This window comes from Panthera leo, chromosome A1 (genome assembly GCF_018350215.1).
Source record: "Panthera leo isolate Ple1 chromosome A1, P.leo_Ple1_pat1.1, whole genome shotgun sequence".
Taxonomy (NCBI): domain Eukaryota; kingdom Metazoa; phylum Chordata; class Mammalia; order Carnivora; family Felidae; genus Panthera; species Panthera leo.
The window spans coordinates 17266620-17286641 of record NC_056679.1 but is presented as its reverse complement, the minus strand read 5'-3'; the positions used below and the strand labels follow the sequence as shown (position 1 = coordinate 17286641).

General features: G+C 41.5%; 1 protein-coding gene and 1 long non-coding RNA gene across 6 annotated transcripts in view; one reads left to right on the top strand and one right to left on the bottom strand.

Moving 5' to 3' along the window:
* Positions 1 to 20022, top strand: part of PROSER1 (proline and serine rich 1) — an 81665-nt gene that overhangs the window by 59313 nt on the left and 2330 nt on the right. For all 5 annotated transcript variants that reach the window (XM_042903856.1, XM_042903926.1, XM_042904004.1 and 2 more), the window contains 9 exons: positions 410 to 478; positions 3346 to 3440; positions 4474 to 4567; positions 6691 to 6801; positions 8365 to 8448; positions 9790 to 9868; positions 10451 to 10546; positions 14345 to 14389; positions 18039 to 19821. In XM_042903856.1, coding sequence (XP_042759790.1) covers positions 461 to 478; positions 3346 to 3440; positions 4474 to 4567; positions 6691 to 6801; positions 8365 to 8448; positions 9790 to 9868; positions 10451 to 10546; positions 14345 to 14389; positions 18039 to 19821 — 2405 coding nt within the window. In that variant the 5' untranslated portion in view covers positions 410 to 460. The remainder of the gene's footprint in view (positions 1 to 409; positions 479 to 3345; positions 3441 to 4473; positions 4568 to 6690; positions 6802 to 8364; positions 8449 to 9789; positions 9869 to 10450; positions 10547 to 14344; positions 14390 to 18038; positions 19822 to 20022) is intronic.
* On the bottom strand, positions 16738 to 19967 carry LOC122199411. Its single transcript, XR_006193505.1, has 3 exons — positions 19867 to 19967; positions 17560 to 17633; positions 16738 to 17442 (listed from the first exon to the last, which is right to left on the bottom strand). It is a non-coding gene; the product is annotated as an uncharacterized LOC122199411 (long non-coding RNA).

Below are 20022 nucleotides of genomic sequence, written 5' to 3'. Positions count from 1 at the left end.
GCAGGAGACAGCAGACCTATTCTAAACTACACCACTGAACACCCTTTTGTGATTGATTAAAACTGTCACTCTCCACGAAATTTTTAAAGTTTTCCATTCGTAACACAGCTGACATTTATCTCCATCTAGTACTTTTTCATTCTCTTTTCTTTAGGTACTTTGTTTTTCCTGTATTTCACACTTCTTGTTTATTTCTGTAGCAGCGCTGCCCCAGTCTCTGTGATGATCAAAATGTTCTCTTTTTGCACTATTCCTCGTGGTAACTACCTACTTCAGATGGCCATTGAGCACTTAAATTGTGATTTGTGCCAGTAAGGGACCGAATAGTAATTCATAGTACTGAAACAAATCTTGTAGAAATGTTGGCGAATACATATCATTAGAGCTAAAGGAGTTCTTTCTTTTTCAGGTGGTCGATTTACTGAGATATTTCTCCTGGGCTGAACCTCAGTTAAAGGCAATGAAAGCATTACAACATGTAAGTAACTTACTTTTCTTTAGAATGAAGAATTTAAGTATCTTGAATTCTCCCCTTGTTTTCTATAATTGATCTCAGGTTGTAATTTGTTTGCATTAGAAAAACTAATCCTAAGTTTTATTTTACTTTGATTAATCAAATAATTGTTAAAAAAAAATTAAGACTCCCCAAACTGTGAATTTAAATTGTATGTACCTTATTAAGTTGTGAACCATAGGATCCTAATTGGCAGGTTGGAAGAGAAAATATTTATAGGCAAACAAAACATAGAATTTGAATTTTCTTTTATAGTTTATTTCTTTTGAGAGAGAGAGAGAGAGAGTGCAAGCAGGGGAGGGGCAGAGAGAAAGGGGGAGAGAGAGAGAGAGAGAGAGAGAGAGAGAATCTCGAGCAGGCCCCCCTGCTGTCAGCCTGGAGCGCAGCGCAGGGCTTAAACTCAAGAAACTGAAATCATGACCTGAGCCAAAACCAAGAGTTGGACGCTTAACCGACTGAGCCACCCAGATGCCCCCCATAGAATTTGAATTCTTATTTTTTTTTAAAGCTTATTTATTTTTTTGAGAGAGAGAGACAGAGCGTGAGTGGGGGAGAGGCAGAGAGAAAGGGAGACACAGAATCTAAAGCAGGCTCCAGGCTCTGAGCTGTCAGCACAGAACCTGGCTTGGGGCTCAAACTCATGAACCACAAGATCATGACCCGGCCGCTTAACCGACTGAGCCACCCAGGCACCCCTAGAATTTGAATTCTTAAGTGTTTTTGTGTATGTCCTTCAAATTTTTGATATCTTTATCCTTTCGTATTTAGTTTTAGAACAGTAGTCAGTTGGGTTTCTATTTATAATTCTTTAGACCAACACTGTCCAAATGGAACTTGCAGCGATGATGGAAAAGTTCTGTATCTCTGCTGTCCAGTATGGTAACCACTGACCACATGTGGCTTTTGAGCACCTAATGTGTCTGGTCTGCCTGTGGAACTGTATTATTTCTTTCATTTTAATTTAAATAGACACATGTGCCTAGTGGCTACTGTATGGCCAGCACAGTGCTAGAGCCTAAATTAAAGGAGACATTTAAGTCTAACAGTATCTGGCTATGTAGGAAGATTCTCCTCGGAGGATCAGGCACGGATAGCTTTAAGGAAATCTACAGATCCTTAGCTTCCTAAACTAATTTGGCAAAGAAAGTGTCTGGATGTGTTAGTGTTTCTCCTCTTTAACAATTTTTTTTTTAACTTTATAAAAAAAAAAGGTTATCTCACCCATCCACCTGTCACCCCAGGGTGAAAATCTTTTCCCCAAGGACCAAAGAGACCAGTAATTTCCTAAGAGGGAGAGCAAAGCAGAGAGGTTTTGTAAGAAATACTGATGGGGACCTCCCCTTATTTTATTAAGACAAAAAATTCATGACAAAGCTCTGAGGCCTGCTTACTTGGACCTACCTTAAAATTAAAATTCTAAGGTATTTAGAGGCAAAAGGCTAGCATGGGCACAACTTAATGAGTCCAGCCTTTTCTGACAAAGTCTGATTTGGTTGTTTTCACAGAGGACTAATCTTGACAATTAGGTTATACAATAGACATTTTCATAAATGAAGTGAACTAAATCAGTAGTTCCAAACTTTTTACAAATATATAACGAAGATAAATCAATTTTTTGTAAATATTTAAACTTGTAGCATAGTTTTTAGATGTCCATTTAAAGACTTGCAAAAGGGTATATAGTTAAACCAATTCTCTTGGTGCTAACCTGGATAAAATTGTCTGAAAACCACTGCTCTAAATTGTAGGAATCTAGGGGCACCTGGCTGGCTCAGTCGGTTGAGCGTCCGACTTCGGTTCAAGTCATGATCTTGCGGTTTGTGGGTTTGAGCCCCGCGTCGGGCTCTGTGCTGACAACTCAGAGCCTGGAGCCTGCTTCGGATTCTGTGTCTCCCTCTCTATCTGCCCCTCCCTCACTCACGCTCTCTCTCTGTCTCTCAAAAATAAATAAATGTAAAAAAAAAAAAAATTTAAATTGTAGGAATCTATTGGGCAGTGATTCTAAATGATCTGGCATTGACTTTCCTTTGAATTCCGTCCACTGTTAACATAAATCTGTAAATTGGCTGAATCTTATCTTCAAAAACAAAAGTACCCTAGTCAAATTATGTAACATTGCACACAATCTTGGAGTGTCACAGTGCATGTTATTATAAGACTCCTAAGAAAGTTCTGCAGTAAAGTTCTGTTTAGGGGTGCCTGGGTGGCATCTGACTCTTGATTTAGGCTCAGATCATGATGCCACGGTTCATGGGGTCAAGTCCCAAGCAGGGCTCTGCGCTGATAGTTCCTGTTTGGGATTCTTTCTCTCCCTCTCTGTCTGCCCCTTCCCCTGCTCACACACGTGCACACTCGTACTGTTTAACCTGTCCTTTCCCTACTGAGGTGACTCTGCTGTCACCCTATCTTAGTAACAGTATTCAGCACGTGGACATCACTTTAGGAATCCCTGATTATAGACTACTTGGTGTTCTAGCTGAGGAATGTAGTTTTTTTTCTACCTTCTCAAGCCAAGTATTTCCCATATTTATAAATCCCCCCTTTTTTATGACCTTTCTGAGAAAAGTAGTATATGTAAGTATTTTTTTCTATAAATGAATCCACTGAGAAATGATAAGAAAGAGTGCATGGGGAACTTAGGTCTTCAACTGAAATGGTTCTATAGAAAAAGCCTGAGTTGAAGTCACATGGTTGTTAGGGCTTGCTTTTGAGTAAGCAGTTTTACCTCAAATATTTACATTAAGAACATTTAACCATGTTTCCCTAAAAAAGGCAATTTCTGGCATGAAAACTTGTCATGTTGAAAACAACATTATTTTTTATATTCATAGAAAATGGTGGCTGTTCACCCAGCAGAAGTGGTCCATATTCTCAACTGTTTCACCTTCAGTAAAGACAAGCTAGTTGCTCTTGAGCTGTTAGCTTCGTAAGTATTTCATTTTCTTGTTACTTCACTGGAGAAAATTTGGAAAACTTTTTAAATCTTTTTTAACTCATTAGTGTGTGTTAGAATTTTATCAGCAAATGGAACTCTAATAAGATCTGTGAAAATGTAGACTGAATTTTTATATCTAAATATCTAGTGTACTTATTACACGTGGTTATACCTTAGAGAATAACAGGCCATACTGAGATTATTTATTTGGTTTGTCCGCATTTCAGTGACTTCCATTGCCTTTCTACTCTGAATAGTTTGAAAGGCTTATTGAGAAAGCTACGGGTTTGTGGTTAGGTTCTGCCACATTCTGATCAACGTGTTTTTTTTGGCTTGATATGTACTTATTCTTTATGGACCTTATTTTCCTTGGGTGTAAAGATAAGGATCTCACCTACTCGGTAGGATATGTGAACTTTTGATACTGTAAGATATGTGAAAGCACTCAGCGCTGCATGGAGTAGGTGACTGTGATGAATGTCAGCTCAAGGAGAAAAAGAGCCTGCTGTTCTGCAGGATGGAACAGTCTGTAGGTTGCTGTTTATTTCGAGCACGTGCATTTTGAAGTGCTGTAAGGGACTTATAACATATACCATGTAACATATGGGACTTACAACCTACAAGTGTTTTGTAGATGTGCACAAAAATACAAAATTAAAGCACAAGGTAAGCTTCAGTGTTAGATCAACCATGACTCTTATGCGTTTGGCCACATAGGTTTTTTTTTTTCTATTGCCTTAGATCTCCTACTACTCCTCGTGAGGGGACGTTTTCAAAGAATCTCAGAATGGTGCTCTTTATTGAATTACTTTGTTACTTTTAGGTAACCAGATGAGCCTCAGCTCAGTTATATTTATCAATTTTATGTAAGCATGTTGTTTATATTCACCAATTAAAACGAAATAATCACTTTTCTCCCTGTGTCATTGGGGAGAAGCTTACTCAGGTAGAGTTGTATGGTAAAGATTGTGGCCTTTGTATTGTATGTCCAGGTTCTTAAAAGCTAAATTGCATTTCCTTGTAGAAACATTGTTGATGCACAGAATTCTCGTCCCATTGAAGATTTATTCAGGATAAATATGTCTGAGAAGAAACGGTGCAAAAGAGTACTTGAACAGGTAATTTTCTCAAGATTGCTCTATAAATAGAACACTGGGTTCTTCTGAATGTTGATGAAAAAGTACAGTCTTATTCCCGTGTTTCTGTGACAAATGACCTGACTGCTCTTGTGCGATGGGTCAAGAATGACAGCCCTACAGTCCGTGGAGGATGAGAGCTGGGTGAAGGGGGTACTGACGGATGAGGAAATGGCTTGAGAGTGACCTATTCAGCTCCTCAGCTTAAGCCTCAGTCAGTATTTATTCTCTATCCCCTAGTAGCTTTGCCATGCCTCCAAACTTTTGCCTTTAATCTTCTGTAATTGTGAATGTGATGTTTTAAATTTGTATCGTTATCAGTCTTTTTTTTTAACTTTAAAGAAAATTTTTTTTTAATGTTTATTTATTTTTGAGAAAGAGTGAGAAAGAGAGGGACAGAGCACGAGTTGGGGAGGGGTGGGAGGGCAGAGAGAGAGAGGGAGACCCAGAATCTGAACAGGCTCCAGGCTTGGAGCCCTCAGCACAGAGCCCGACGCAGGCCTTGAACCCACAAACCACGGGGTCTTGACCTGAGCCAATGTCAGAAGATTAACCGACTGAGCCACCCAGGCGCCCCTCATTGTCATCAGTCTTATGTTAATCAGATCTAAGAGATAGATAATGAAGCAAAATTCCAGTTTACTACTTTAAAATCTCAAGAATGGAAGAAGTAGTACTTACTGAAACCTACTTGATTTGTTACTTAAGGTATTTGTTTCTTAAGATCGTGATGGCTGGAAACTGAATTAATGACTAAAAACCCGCTTGAGGAAGATGCAGACTCCTCTCCTGGGACCTGACTGCCGAGGCACATTAAATCTTGCAGCCTCTGCTAAGCTCAGAGCCAGCAGAAAACTTCGCCTTACTCATGAACTATTGGAGTGGAAGCAAGATCTGAGCCCACAGTTCTAACATTAATAACTTGTTCATTGGTTCTCTTGACAAAATTCTTTAAGGCACACTGCATTTACTGCTGTTGTTTTCTTCCACATAAAGCATTCTGATCGGGTCACTTTTCCTTCTCAGAAGTAACATGGGCCTGAGTATTCTGTGGAATAGGCTGTCTAGTCAATGTAAGTTAGTACAACTTCTCTGGAAGGTAAACTAGGAGAGCCTTAAAGTGTTCATGCCTTTTGACCCCAAAACTCTATTACTAGGAATTTATTCCAAGGAAATAAATATATACCAATTTGTATATAAGGGTATTTACCCTGGTACTATTTATAAAAAGCAAAAATTGAGATAATTTTTAGGGTGGGATGATATAGCCAATTATATGTGTTGTGAGTGAATTTATAAAACCAATATACTTCTGCAACAGAATATGTGACATCGTACGTAGCTGTAAAATACAGCCATATATAACCTCATACCCCTGTAACATAATATGGGTCTATTGGGATATATGTCGCCTAATGTAGTGTTTTTCATTCATTTAATATTTATTGAGTATGAATTCAAGACTGGTTAGTGTACCATTGTAGAAGCTGAGAATGCAGTAGTAAGCCAGAACATCCCTCATTGTGTCTCATGACTATGGAACACTATGATGAATGCAGTTTGCCCAGATATCTCTTGCTTTTTAAACAGTACAGCTCTTTGGATACCCAGTGTCCCTCCCACGTTACTTGCTTGTGTTTTCTCCACCAAGTTACACGTGTCTTCAGAGCAGACCCATGTCCGTGTCATCTGTTGCTCTCTTTGCCTCGCCTGTAACATAAGCTTGGCATTTGTAGAGTTGGACGATGTTATTTCTTGGTCATTGGAGAAATGGGACACGTTAAATAGTAAATGAACTTTTTTGCGCACAATTTGCAAAACCTCCTGTGGAGATATCTTTGTGTAGGAGTCTGTTCGTTGTGACCAATAGAAAGCTAATTAAACACATGTTACCGCTTGAGTAATTCCATTGAAATAAAATGATTTTACTAAAGAATTTTGGTCATGTTCACTACTGTAAGTGCCGATGAATGTATGAACAGATTAATGTCATGCTGTTCCTCAGTTCATGTTTTTTAACGGGTCTTCCTAATACCCAGAATATTTAGCCTATGAGTTTGTTTTTTGTTTTTTGTTTTTTAACTACCCTCTTTTTTTTGTTACAGGCTTTCAAGGGGGGCTGCAAAGCTCCTCATGCCATGATATCTTCTTGTGGAACAATCCCAGGAAATCCATATCCCAAAGGAAAACCTAGTCGCATAAATGGAATTTTCCCAGTAAGTATATGTTTGTGACTATAGAAACTTCTTGTGGCTAAGTATGAAATTTAGCACGGTTAAGATATTTAAAGAAAATACCAGTTGATGATGCTTCTACCAAGCAGAGGAAATTTATTACGTTGGCAGCTTAATTCATGGATTCCTTACTGATTGAAAGTTCAGACTACTTTAAAGTACGCGTGTCAAATGTATAGAAAACAAGCCAAACAGAAAGGAGGATGAGTTTGTTTTGTTAGAAGCACTTATTTGCACTTAATAAAGGACCATTTCTCATATTCTCAGTGTTCCTCGGTTTCACAATTAAGTGTGTTTAGAAAATTATGTGCAACGTTTCCTTCCTGGAGAGTCACACTGCATGCTAAAGGCTCTGAGAAGTCCTGTAGGAAAAAAATTCGTTTTGATACCAACCGGTGTTCCTCAAATGTCTTTAAAAGATAATCTTTTCAAAGAATGGTATATATTTTTTGTGCTATAACAAATAACCCTAAAACTCAGTGGATTAAAACAGTGGATTAAAACTCAGTGGATTAAAACAGCCTCTCTCAGTGGGGAGAGGCTTAGATTGGTTCTGGCTCAGAGTTTCTCATGAGGATATAGTCATCAGAAGGCTCCATTAGAGCTTGAGACTCTGCTCCGAAGGGGATTCGTGTACATGCCTGGCAAGTTAGTGTCGGTCGTTGGTGGGGGTCTTTGTTCCTTACCATAAGGACTTTCCTGTAGTGCTGCTTGAATACCTCATGACCTGGTAGCTGACTTCCATCAGAGCAAATAATCCAGGAGAAAGCAAGTGGAAGCTGTGTTATCTCTTAGGACATAGTCTTGGAAGTCAAATTGCCATCATTGCTGGAATACCCTATTTGTGACACAGGTCAGCTCTGTTCATTCTGGAAGGGAACTTCACAAGGGCATACAGGATGTGGGGACCTCTGGGAGCCATCTTGGAAGTTGGCTTCCTTACTAGTATGTACCATTTAGGGACACACCCTTAGGAGGATGCATCGTAAAAGTCTGTCCGCTCATTCTGATCTGTTAATAATAGCAGTCTTGAATGAGGTCTCGTTTATTCTTGCGTAATGTAAACTATCACACTTAATGCTTACTGAGAACATCATTTTTTATCATCTATTTTTGGTTGTAATATAGGCACTCTCTTTGATCCTTTGACCGTTACACATCCCTAGGCACGGAAGTCTTGTTTCTGGTTGCTCCAGTTGCGGAGGGGAAAAATTAAAACCTACTTCATTCTGCTCTCCTGTCATCCTCATGAGTATTGCGTGCTTCTGGGTGCCTGCACATGTTGTGAGGGTTCTATGGCAGAGGAAGGCTGAGGACCTTAACAGGGTCTTAAAGCCAAGTCAGGATTGGATCTGGAATCCAGGTCCTTAACCCCCTTACCGTGTTCAATCCTTTTCTTCAGTGTAATACTGTGAGGGATTTGTTTTGGTTTTGCTTTGAGGTGATTTTTTCTTTTTAAGTCTCAATTCTTTTCTATTTATTTATTTGCTTACTTACATATATACGTACATATTTATTTACATATTTACGTATTTATTTAAATAGGGAACTCCCTTGAAAAAAGATGGTGAAGAATGTACTAATGAAGGCAAAGGAATCGCCGCACGGATTCTTGGACCATCCAAACCGGTATGTGTAGAGAAGAAATGATGAAACGGGTCTTAACTCTTACATGTAGTTTTCTGTCTGTCCACAGCAGACAGCATAAATTCTGTTTTTGTGTTGTAAAGTTTAGAGTGTACCAGAAACTCCAGGAAAGTGAAGGGTCTAGGGAAATAAAAAAGCATAATTAGTTAACAGCGTTAAGGGCCATTCTGAGGTTCCGTGTTTTATTTCAAAGCGAGACCAGTCAAATTTGTTTGTTTTGTTTTGTTTCGCCGTCCCTATTCAGCTGCTCCCTTGCAGGAGTGGAGTCGGAGACCTTTAAGGTTGTGGCCAAATGAGTGTTACTGGTGAAGCAAGAGCGGAGCCAGGAGGCTGAGGGTATTTTTAAGGGAGTGATTTTAATGATTGGTTAGGATATAAACTAAACCCACAGATGACCCTGCAGGTTGAAGGATTGTTCGAGTTGAAGTGGCTGAGGCCTTTACACAGCTGTCTTGCGGTCCCTGCTTGTTTACATGACAGGAATTCCAGTGGCAGTTGTTTATAGCAAAACAGTCACAGATCATAGTCCTTGCACAAGACTAGTGCATCTTACTGGGCTGCCGTGTGTGAGAGCTAGAAAGAATCTAGGTCTTTTACTACCAGTGGATGCCCTCTGCTTCAAGAGCATGAGTGCGAGATTCCCCGAAGTGGGGTCCCTCTCTCGCTCACTGTAGTGAAAAATACAACGTTTGGCGTAGCTTCAGATACCTCTGGCTTTCTAGAGACCAGCTGAACTGTAAAATAAAAGAGTTGTGGATTTCAAAAGGCAAGAAGACCAAAACACCGAATTCATAGTCCCCCCCAATCCACGTTCTCCTGGAGTTGTCAGAGTGCTGAATGCTAACAGATATAGTGCTTTTTTTTCCCAAGGTGACAAGAGGGTAAGAATGATAACATGAATCTCTGATGAGTTTAGGAGGATGTTGGAAGTTCTTGGGTAGCCAAGGCTCCAAAACCTAGCGGAATTCTTGTGTGACAGAAGAGGAGCTAGGAATTCTCACATTAACCTCTGCTGGTTCAGAGAGGAGTTTGCTATTTTGGAGAAGATCTGATCCTTCATGAGAGAAGATTTAACACGGAAATAAAAAACACCTCTACAGCAGTCTTTGGCAGCATCTGCCTTTGGAAATTATAGGAACCACATTTATTAGAGCAAAGACATTTCCCTCATTTTGTGCCGCGTATCGGTCCAGTAGCCTTTGATATGCTGGAGCATTTTTAGCCTCTTAGTACTAAATATGTCAAAAGACGAGTTGTATTTTGTTTTGTAGGGAGGCTCCTGACTTAGTTTTCTTCTAACTGCTGTACTTCCCCTTCGTCTAGCCTCCTCCAACATACAATCCACATAAGCCGGTCCCTTATCCGATACCTCCGTGCCGGCCACACGCAACTATCGCACCAAGTAAGCAGCAGTTCATACGTTTTTTACTTTTTCTTCTTTTTGCCCTTTATTCTTAAGTTGAAAGTAAATGTTGGTCTATGTACTTGGGAAAATTGGAGCACTTCTGAAACACGCTCTGATGAGTCTCATTCTGCCCCCACAGTGCCTTGGTCTATAGCCGCGCAGCAGCCAGTTTAGTTTAGGGCATTTACTTTTTGGTAAATTAATTATAGATTCTTTTTAATCATTATTATGAGTTTTTGCTTTGGTGAATCATCTTGAATCCCATTTCAGTAGTTGGTTTTCAAAGGTATCCTCAACTATGTGTGCTTGACAGAAGAGGCAGATCATTTAAGTACGGCGGGATCTGCCCGCCATGCCGTTCAGTGAGCTCATGTCCGGAATGAGCCTGCAGTGGGAAATCACAATCTCCAGTTGTCTCATGTGATCTCAGCTTTCTCCTAGCAGTAGACCCAAACCGCCACGTAAAAGGCAACTCTATTACGTAACAGTTTTAAAGATTAGATAGCTGTGTTAATACGGTTTGAACTCGTGGCCACAGAATGATACTGAATTATGCTTTTTCCTCTAATTTTATTTTAGGTGCTTATAACAATGCAGGTCTGGTACCATTAGCCAACGTCATAGCTCCGGGTGTCCCCCCTCCGCCTCCATATACTCCTAATCCAGTAGGAACAGGTAAAATCGTGTTGTTACGGGATGTTAAAAGTAAGAGTTTACTTAGACACAAATGTACACTTGGAGGGAACGGTTGTTTGCCGTGGTGTCCTAACGGGAGAACGCGCTCAGCCTGATGACGGATCTGAGTGTGATGTTTAGGTTCTACCAGAGCGGCCTTGGCCCACCTGTGCGAACATGAGCGGGCTAGAGACAGGAACGAGGAACAGTTGCGCGTGAGCAAGAAACTTTGAGAGGCTGTAGAAAAGTACAGTTGACTTAATGAGTATTACCATTTGGGCACATCACTCCTATGTGGGGAGGAAAAGCTTGTAAGAAGGTGCTCAGAGGGGCTTAAACCTCCCCTGGGTTTTCAGTTCACCATTTTCCTTTGAGTCTGTAGGGAACATGGGATTTAGCCTATATTTTCATTTGTGTTCTTTCACAAAAATGTAATATTTCACTTAGGTATTGTTTATTTGACTCCTCTGAGTTTTGTCTTGCTAAGGAAACCCTTCCCCATCCCAGCAGTATGAAAATGTCATCTGTATTCGCTAATTACTTTTATAGGGATTCTTTCTTAACATATAGCTTTTAATCTACTCACGATTTATTTCTAGATATGTGTAGGGTAGGGACAGAACTTAATTTTTTTTTTTTCTATCCTTCTCAGAGACCCAGAGTTACTTAATACCATTTATTAACAAATTCTTTTTTAATCACTGGAGTGGTTCCGTTGTTTGCAGCCAGGTACTCCGATGAGAGTTGCTAAACAGTTTTTTCCAAAATTATCATTTTATTTCTTACCCTTGTTTATGGTACCTTTAGCCTTTAGAGTTTTGTATTTTTGCATAGACAAAGAGAGGCTAAGAAAGAAAAGCTGGAACTGTTTTATCTTGTTTCAGATCTTCTTAACCCTAGGGAGTCCAGGTTATCCGGGTCTTGTAAGACTCTTCGGCATCTGGAATTTATTTTCATGTAGGGGTGAAATAGAGGGTCTTCTTAATTTTTTTCCAGAGAGTAGCCCGTCATGCCAGCACCATTTATTAGCTAATCTGTGTTCCCCATTGATTTGAAAGATGCAGTTGTCTTAAGTTTTCATATACACATGTGGTTCTAATTCTGGATTCTTTATTCTGTTCCAGTCTAGTTATTTTATGTTATGATGACATGTTGATTTGATTAGCAGATTTATAGTGTGTTCTGATATCTGGTAAGGCTAGCTTTCTCTTACTATATTTTCTATTTTTCTTACTATATTTGGAAATTTTTTTTTTCTATCTGAACATGAAGATCATTTTATGCAGTTAAAAACAGTTGAATGTATGTGTACATGTGTATATATATATTTATAGTTATAGATATTAATATTATATAACTTTATATCATTAATTATACATATAATTAATATGTAATTATATAATATATAGAGTTATATAAATTTAGAGAGATCTGACATTTTTATGATATTAAGTCTTACTATTCAATCCTGTGTCTGTCTTTATGTCAGGTGGTAGTGATTTTGCCCCAAGGCATATTTTATCTCTTTGAAGATTTTATAGTTTTCTTTATATAGGTTCTTTGCCTTAGGTTTGTCTCTAGGGATTGTAAAGGTATTTTTTATTAAAATTATAAATGGAATATTTCATTTGTACGTGCTTATTACTAATTACTTATTCTACTTTTTTTTCTTGAAAGTCTCTTGAGTTTTCTAGGTATAAAAAAATGTCAGCTGAGTTATACTTTAAGATAGTTCTTTTCTTGTGTGGTGTTATTGGGTATTATTGTCTTTTTTGTTTTCATATTGTAGAAATAACGATATTTGATTTTATGTTTATGTTTACTTTTAATTTTTATTTTAGGGTTTTATTTTGTTGTTAGGTTAGTTGGTTTATAGATTACATATAGCTGGATTCTGATTTTTAAACCAGTGGGAATGAGGCTTAATAGGCATTTTCAGTCATCATAAAAATTGCATATTTGTTCTTAGTCCTTCCATTTTATTTTTGTATTCATTATTAATCTTTTGTCCCAGTTTTTCATTTCCCTTACTTTTGTTTACTTGTATTGGTCACGCTGCTGTTTTATTTTTAATAGCTCCTCTCGCCTTACCCCACCCAAACTTAGAACTTTTGATCACTAGTGATTACTTTGTATCGTTAATGGTTGTCAGTATACAAAAACTTGAGAAAGCTGCTCCCTGCTCCACTGACTTCACTCTCACTCTCCTTTTTCATCAATATGTGTGTTTTGCTGGAATACCATACGTGTTTCCTTCTGGGCCTCTGAACTTAACGGCCTCTTACTACTTCCTCTGTTCCCTGATCCTCGGTCCCGATGTGCTCATTGTGCTTTTCTGTGAGCAGAAAATTTCTCTAAGTGCTTTTTTAAAAGGGCACATATACAGAGTTGTAGATGAAAAACCCAATTCCAGTTAACTTTCTCTTCTTTATTAGAACCTCAGTCTCCTTCTGTAAGCTTACAAAGAAAATATTCCTTATCTTTCGAATTCAGAAGTGTCTTTGATCTTGGAGTTCAGCTATTTCATCAGGATGTCTAGGTGTGGATCTTAGCATTAATCTTTCACAGAACTCTGTAAGCCCTTTAGATACGAAAATTCAAGTCTTTAAAGCTTAGGAAAATTTTGTTTTCATTATTCCATTAGTTACTGCTTTTTCATCTGTTCTTTCTTTCTCCTTCTGGTACTTTTATTTTGCACTGTATTTGTCTTCTAAGTCTCTTACCTATTTATTTATATATCCTCTTTTTTTGTTGTATTTTTACCATTTTAAGTGTGATTTTGTTGTTGTTTCTTATATAATCCCAACTAAGCAATTTAGCTTTTATAATGTTATTTCTAATCTTCACCATTCTTTACATCTATTGATTTGGAATCAGATTTCTATATCTAAACCTTCACCTTCCCTGCTTATATTTTCTTGCATATTATGTGTGTGTATGTATGTGTTCTCAGTTTGCATTACAAGTTTTTAAAGATTTTTTTCCTTTCATTGAATCTTTATTGATAGACACCGTATGTTGTGGTTGTTTATTTGTACCAGGTTCCTTAGCCAAGCTATGATCTTTTTTTTGCTCACCACGTCAGAGCTTGCAGGTTCCTTCTGTGCCTTGTATCTGTCCCACTGTTTGTTTCTTGGGCAGTTACTGTCAAGCTATGAGGTAATTTTCTTCCCGTTGAATCTTTGACTGATGGTCTAGTTAGGTCCTTTCCCGGGGGGGGGGGGGGGGGGGGGAGTGTGCTCTTGGGTCCGTGTTACAGGCTTCAAGTCTACCTCCATTAGGGTGGTTCTCGGCAGCTCCTAGCATAGGGCCTTTTGCAGAAGTGTGAGTGCAACCGGAAAGCAGGGCCCCTTTCTTTCTATTTGCTTGGATCGTCACACGGCCTGTGAGATCGCTCCCTCAGGTGGCAGTGGATTCTGTGCTCGGCATCCGTTTCCCACCTCTAAGTCCTCCTGCACTTGCTCCTGGGTGGCAGTCTCAGGCCATCACCTTTCCAGAAAGTGTTTTTAAATATGTCTAAAAATATCAATGGTGATTTAAAGCCCTATAAGTTAAGGAGAAGTGGTGGGGGACGGAGGTTAGGGGTCAGTTGCTCATGATGCTGTCAGTCTTCACTATAGTTACTACCATTGTCTCCATTTCCTTTCTCTCTCTGTAAGCGTGCGTTGTTTTTCCTAACATAGAATGCATCCACATCCCGGGCTTTTCTTTTTTTGATGCCAATCTCTGGTTGTTATGGTGGTGATTAACTTGAATAAAACTTGAAATCAACCTTTTTATTTATTTATTTTCATATAGAAAATGAAGACCTTTCCAGTCAGTCAAAACCTACACAGAATCAAAGTAAGTACCAAATTTGCTCCAGACGTAGCTGAAGTCTTTGTCCCGGTTTTCTGCTCGGTTACCCACTGACAACAGTTTGAATTGAATGTATCTGGAATCTATGCTTTGGGGAAAGTTCCTACTTAACGAATTTCATCAATACTTGCTAAAAGTTGCTTGATAGTGGTACATTATATACACAAGGAAACGTACATATTAACTGGGTTTAAAATTAACCATATGCCTTTGTGTCTTATGTGAAAAACTTGCAATATAGTGGGAGTGCTGTGTGGCGTTACATTCCACATTCACTTTACATTATGTAATATTAGAAACCTCATTTTTGTTTTGATAGAAACACATAAGGTTTTTGATAAAAACCCTGTTTCCCAAAAGCTATTTTAAATACTCGTTTCAGATTTCATTATTTTCATAAGTATTAGGGGTAGCGTAGTTTAGTGTAGAACAAAAAGTAAGGGTTGCCAAAGCAGAAAGTGGAATTGAAAAATGAAGATGGAAAATGTTGCCAGCACAATGCCTGCAGGGGGCAGTAGAGCCACAACATTTTCTTCTTCCTCTGGATGAGGATCTTTGTGGTCAGGAAGGAGATGCGAGCCCTCTGGTAGGAGACAAAACTTGGGCTCCGTTCTTGTGTAGCAAAGCAGCACATGAATCTAATCATTAGAGGGCATAGTTAGGAGCCTCTGTGGGAGAGTTCTCGCCCCTGAGCAGGGTGCCTAAACAGGGCTTTTTAGCTGTGGCTTCTAAAGGGGGTAGCATAATGGGCTGGAAAACACTGAGATGTCAGGACATCATTTTCTTATCCTGGCTCTGGTGCTGCCTAGCTTTGTGACCATGTCATTTAACTTCTATGAAATGGAGGTTAAGGAAACTTGAGCCTTAATGTTCAGCTTCACTAATCTATTTTTGAAGGGAGTTAAGAGGCATAAGAACCAACGTTAGAAATAGCATACCTTGATTTCCTATGTTGTGAATGTTAGCATGATATTAAGATTTTATTTGCCTTTTGAATAATATCAAGAAACGAAAAGATAAACTAGGATAGTGGTTAAGGATGTGGGTCTGGGGTTCAAATTTTGGTTCTATCACTTAATAGCTGCATGACCCTTTTAAAATTATTATTATAATAAGATCTCAAAGAGATCTACCCTCTTAAATTTTTTTAGTACACAATACAGCATTGTTAACTGTAGGCACAGTGTCATACAACAGATTTCTGGAATTTATTTATTAGCTTGCATAACTGAAACTTTATTCCCTATCTTTTTAAGTTCATTTACTTATTTTGAGGGGGAGAGGGCACGCATGTGTCCATGTGAGCAGGTGAGGGGCAGAGAGAGAGGGAGAGAGAATTCCAGACAGGCTCCATGATGTGTAGATCCTGGGCACGGGGCTTGAACTCACGAACCATGAGATCATGACCTGAGCCAAGATAAGAGTCGGACACCCAACCGACTGAGCCACCCAGGTGCCCTGAACCTTAGTTCCCTTTGAAAAATACTTAATAGCTATATGATCTTCTAACAAATTGCTTTAACCCCACCAAGCTGCAGATTGCCCGTCTGTAAGATGGGGTTTTTAGTACCTATCTCAGAGGGTTATGTGAGGGCAAATGAAATGACAGACATAAAGTACTTGGCACCGTATCTACTGTTTTCTGGTTGACACCCAAATCACGTGACAGGAAAGTAGTATTTATTATGGTATATTTTTGGAGTTTTTTCGATTTGTTGTTGTTTTGTCACATTTTAACTGTAGGCACTACGATCAACAGTGCATGACTTTTGCTCTGTTATATAAAAGATCTCCAGTCTTTTGGAGGCTGCTGTAAAGAATGCTGTCGGACAGTTTGGTCTTATCTTATGATCTGCCATTAACTGCATGGTCCTCAGCATGTCATTGTATAAAATAGTGAATTCTCAAATATTTCCCAACCAATGCTGACCTAAATAAATTTTTAGTACATTATTTGGTACAAAACTAGGTATATATTCCTTGAGCTTCTGCTTATAAAACAAATGCCAACAAAAGTACAAATCCATTTTTCATATGTTCTCTAAATTTAAAATAGCTAGTCTTTCTTTTCTTGAAACGAAATTACTGGCAATCACATGAATATGGTACACGCCTCTTGGTTTGAAGTGTATGTGTTTATATATTACTGTTTGTCAATTCTGCCATTTTTCCTTTTTTTAAAAAAAGTTTATTTTTGAGAGAGAGAGAGAGAGAGAGAGCGTGAGTGGTGTAGGGGCGGAGAGAGAGGGAGAGAGAGAGAGAATCCAAAGCAGGCTCTGTGCTGTCAGCATGGAGTCCCATGTGGGTCTCGAACTCACCAAACCATGAGGTCATGACCTGAGCTGAAAGCAAAAGTCGGACACTTAAGTAACTGAGCCACCCAGGCGCCCCTCTTTTTGAAACTACTGTAAATTTGTTCAGCCCAATATAGCATCTTTTGGCCGTCTCTTAGTACGAATGGATTATGTGTATGTTATTTTCTTCCATTCTTTTCCTATGGTCCCTTCCCCACCATGATTCGTATAGTACATTACTTCATTGACCATGTCAACTTTTTTATGTAAGAGTCTTTATTATGCATAAACTTAGAAACTTGAATCTTAGCCCATGAAAATATCTTTTAGTTGATTATCACTGCAAAAGGAACATTCTCTGCCTATAACTGAAACAGACTTTGATAAGAGCGTGGCAGCAGAAGATAGTTGTCATTAGGACTTCAGCAACCTAAGTCATGCTTTCCATTTGACACTAACAAGATCATCAAAGGCTAACATTGTCACTAAATTGATTCAGGGAGAAGGCACAGATTATCCCCCAAAATACTTACAGTAATTATTCGTAGAGTTTATCAGAATAAAAATGTGATAGCCAACTATAGTACAGTTCTTCAGAGTAAGTCCTTGGATGGGTCTGGTAACTATAGTTGAGGTAATGGTGATATATCTAGTGTGGCAAACATTTATTAGATGCCATGCACAGCGCCAGGTGTTAAGGCTCTAAAGATGAATTAGATACAGCTTTTGCCCCTAAGGGAGCTCCTAGGACAAAGCAAATATTAGAGGTTGAGATTGCGTAGAGGAGAGGAGGCAGTATGAGAAAATGCTTGGGAGAAAAAGCCGTATAGGTTATAAACTGGAATATCAAGTTCAACTCACCGAGTGGCCATAATACTGGAGAAATAGGCATGAATCCTGGAAGGCCTACAAGGAAAGTGATGTCCCAAAAGCTCCTAAGAGGGGCAATGACTTGTTATTACTCTAGGTAAGTGGTTTGAAAGAATGAAAGGTAAAGTCAGTACACCAACACTAACCACAAAATAAATTTTTAATTTTTAAAAATTGGGAAAATATGAAAAGAGAATTTGCTAATGTCTCAAGGCTTTCTCCATGTGCATCAGAGGGCTCGTCTGGGCAGAGTCTAGATAGAAGACAGCTAGCTCTAATGGAGGCTCCGCAGTGCAGATCAGGGTCGTAGAGTCCAGCAACGTGGGTGCCAGAATAGCCCCTTATACCTGTCACTGGTTTTCTTTGTGTTTGTTAAATGTTACAGATACAGACATTTGGCTATTTCTCTTGGGTTACAATTTGACACTTCAGCATGGTGACCGATTCTTGCCTCTTTCTTCCCTCCATAGCATTCTCTACCCCAGGAAGTCAACTCTTCTCTCCTCATGGTTCCAACCCTTCAACGCCGGCTGCAACTCCGGTCCCCACCGCATCCCCAGTCAAAGCAGTAAATCATCCGTCAGCACTGGCAGCTGCTACCGTTTCTGGGATGAACATGCCGAATACTGTCCTCCCTGTGTTCCCGGGGCAGGTCTCCGCGGCCGTCCATACGCCCCAGCCAGCAACGCCAAATCCGACAGTCATCCGAACCCCTTCCTTGCCTGCGGCGCCCGTTACTTCCGTCCACGGCACAACTGCGGCTCCCGTCCCGTCCGTTTTCTGTGGCCTGGTTCCCCTGCCGGGTCCCCCTGCACCTTCCGTCCCAACCCCTCAGGCCACATCCGCACCTCGGGCCGCTCCTGCTTCCAGCGAAACCTTCGCTTCTACGTCTGCCCCTTTCCCCGGCCTCCCCTTTGCTGCCACCTCTACCGCTGCTTCTACCAACAACCCGAATTCCGCCTCTCTGTCCTCAGTGTTTGCGGGCCTCCCCTTGCCCTTAACACCCACATCCCAAGGCGTGTCCAAACCTGCCCCTCCTGTACTTGCCGGCGGCTCTGCCTCCAGCGTGGCTTGTCCCCTCGGTGCAAACAGTCCTCTTCTGTCTGCTTTGAAAGGCTTTCTGACCTCAAATGACACCAGTTTAATCAACTCATCTGCTCTGTCCTCTGCTGTTACAAGTGGGCTGGCTTCGCTGTCTTCTCTGACTCACCCGAACCCTGACTCCCCCGCTCCAGGCCCCAGCAAGTGCTACGCCCCCTCGGCCGTGCCCGCCGCGCAGAGGTCGTCCACCCCCGCGTTGGCCACGTTCCCGGGCCCGCCGGCTACCGTGGCCAACTCGGCCTCCACGCCATCTACTTTGCCCGCACATTCTCCCCTGGTGACGCCGGCGTCGTGTCCCGCCTCCGTGCCGGTCAGCGGGGGCTCGTCGGCTCCGCTCTTGCAGGGCCCCCACCCGGGTAACTCGGAGCTGCACGGCGTGTCCGCCCCCGCCGTCACCACCATCCCCGTCATGATCAAAACCGAGCCCACGAGCCCCACTCCCTCGGCCTTCAAGGGCCCGTCTCACTCGGCGAATCCCCCCCACGGCACTTTAGGTTTGGGGACGCTGGGCCGCGCGTACACGTCCGCGTCGGTGCCCATCACTCTGTCTACTTGCCTTAACCCCGCCCTGTCGGGCCTCCCCAGCTTGCCCGCCCCCCTGAACGTGTCCAACCCGCTCTCGTCCATCTCGCTCCCACCGCACGTTTCCTCCGCGCCCATCACGCCGGTGTTCACGGCTCTTCCCCCGTTCACGTCTCTGACCAGTAATTTCCCTCTAACTGGCAACCCGTCTCTCAACCCCTCCGTGTCTCTTCCAGGGTCGTTACTAGCCACCTCGTCTGCGGCGGTCACGTCCACGCCCGTGCCCGCCGCCAGCTCCACCGCAGCCGTGCTGCCGGGGCTTGCGGCCTCGGCGCCGGCCTCGGCGGCCCCTTTCCCCCTTAACCTGTCCACCGCCGTCCCCTCCCTCTTCTCGGTCACGCAGGGACCTCTGCCGGCCTCAAACCCCTCGTACCCCGGCTTCTCCGTCTCCAACACCCCCAGCGTCGCCCCCGCGCTCCCCTCGTTCCCGGGGCTGCAGGCGCCGTCCACGGTGGCCGCCGTCGCCCCGCTGCCCGTCGCTGCCACGACCCCGTCCCCGGCTCCCGTCCTCCCGGGATTCGCCTCAGCGTTTAGCTCCAATTTCAACTCTGCTCTCGTTGCCCAGGCCGGGTATGTGGCTCGTGCGTGGGGAGGCTGCGGTCGTTCTTGGCCTACCTTGTGGTTTAGAGTCTCCGAGCAAAATCGTTGTTCGCCGGTGCCGCAGTCTGGTTTTTCGGGGCCGGAACTTCAGTACCCAGGACACGGGGAGCTCTGCAGCCACGTTGAGCGCAGCGTGTGCAATATTAACGCCCGCGCAGGCAGTTGTAGTGT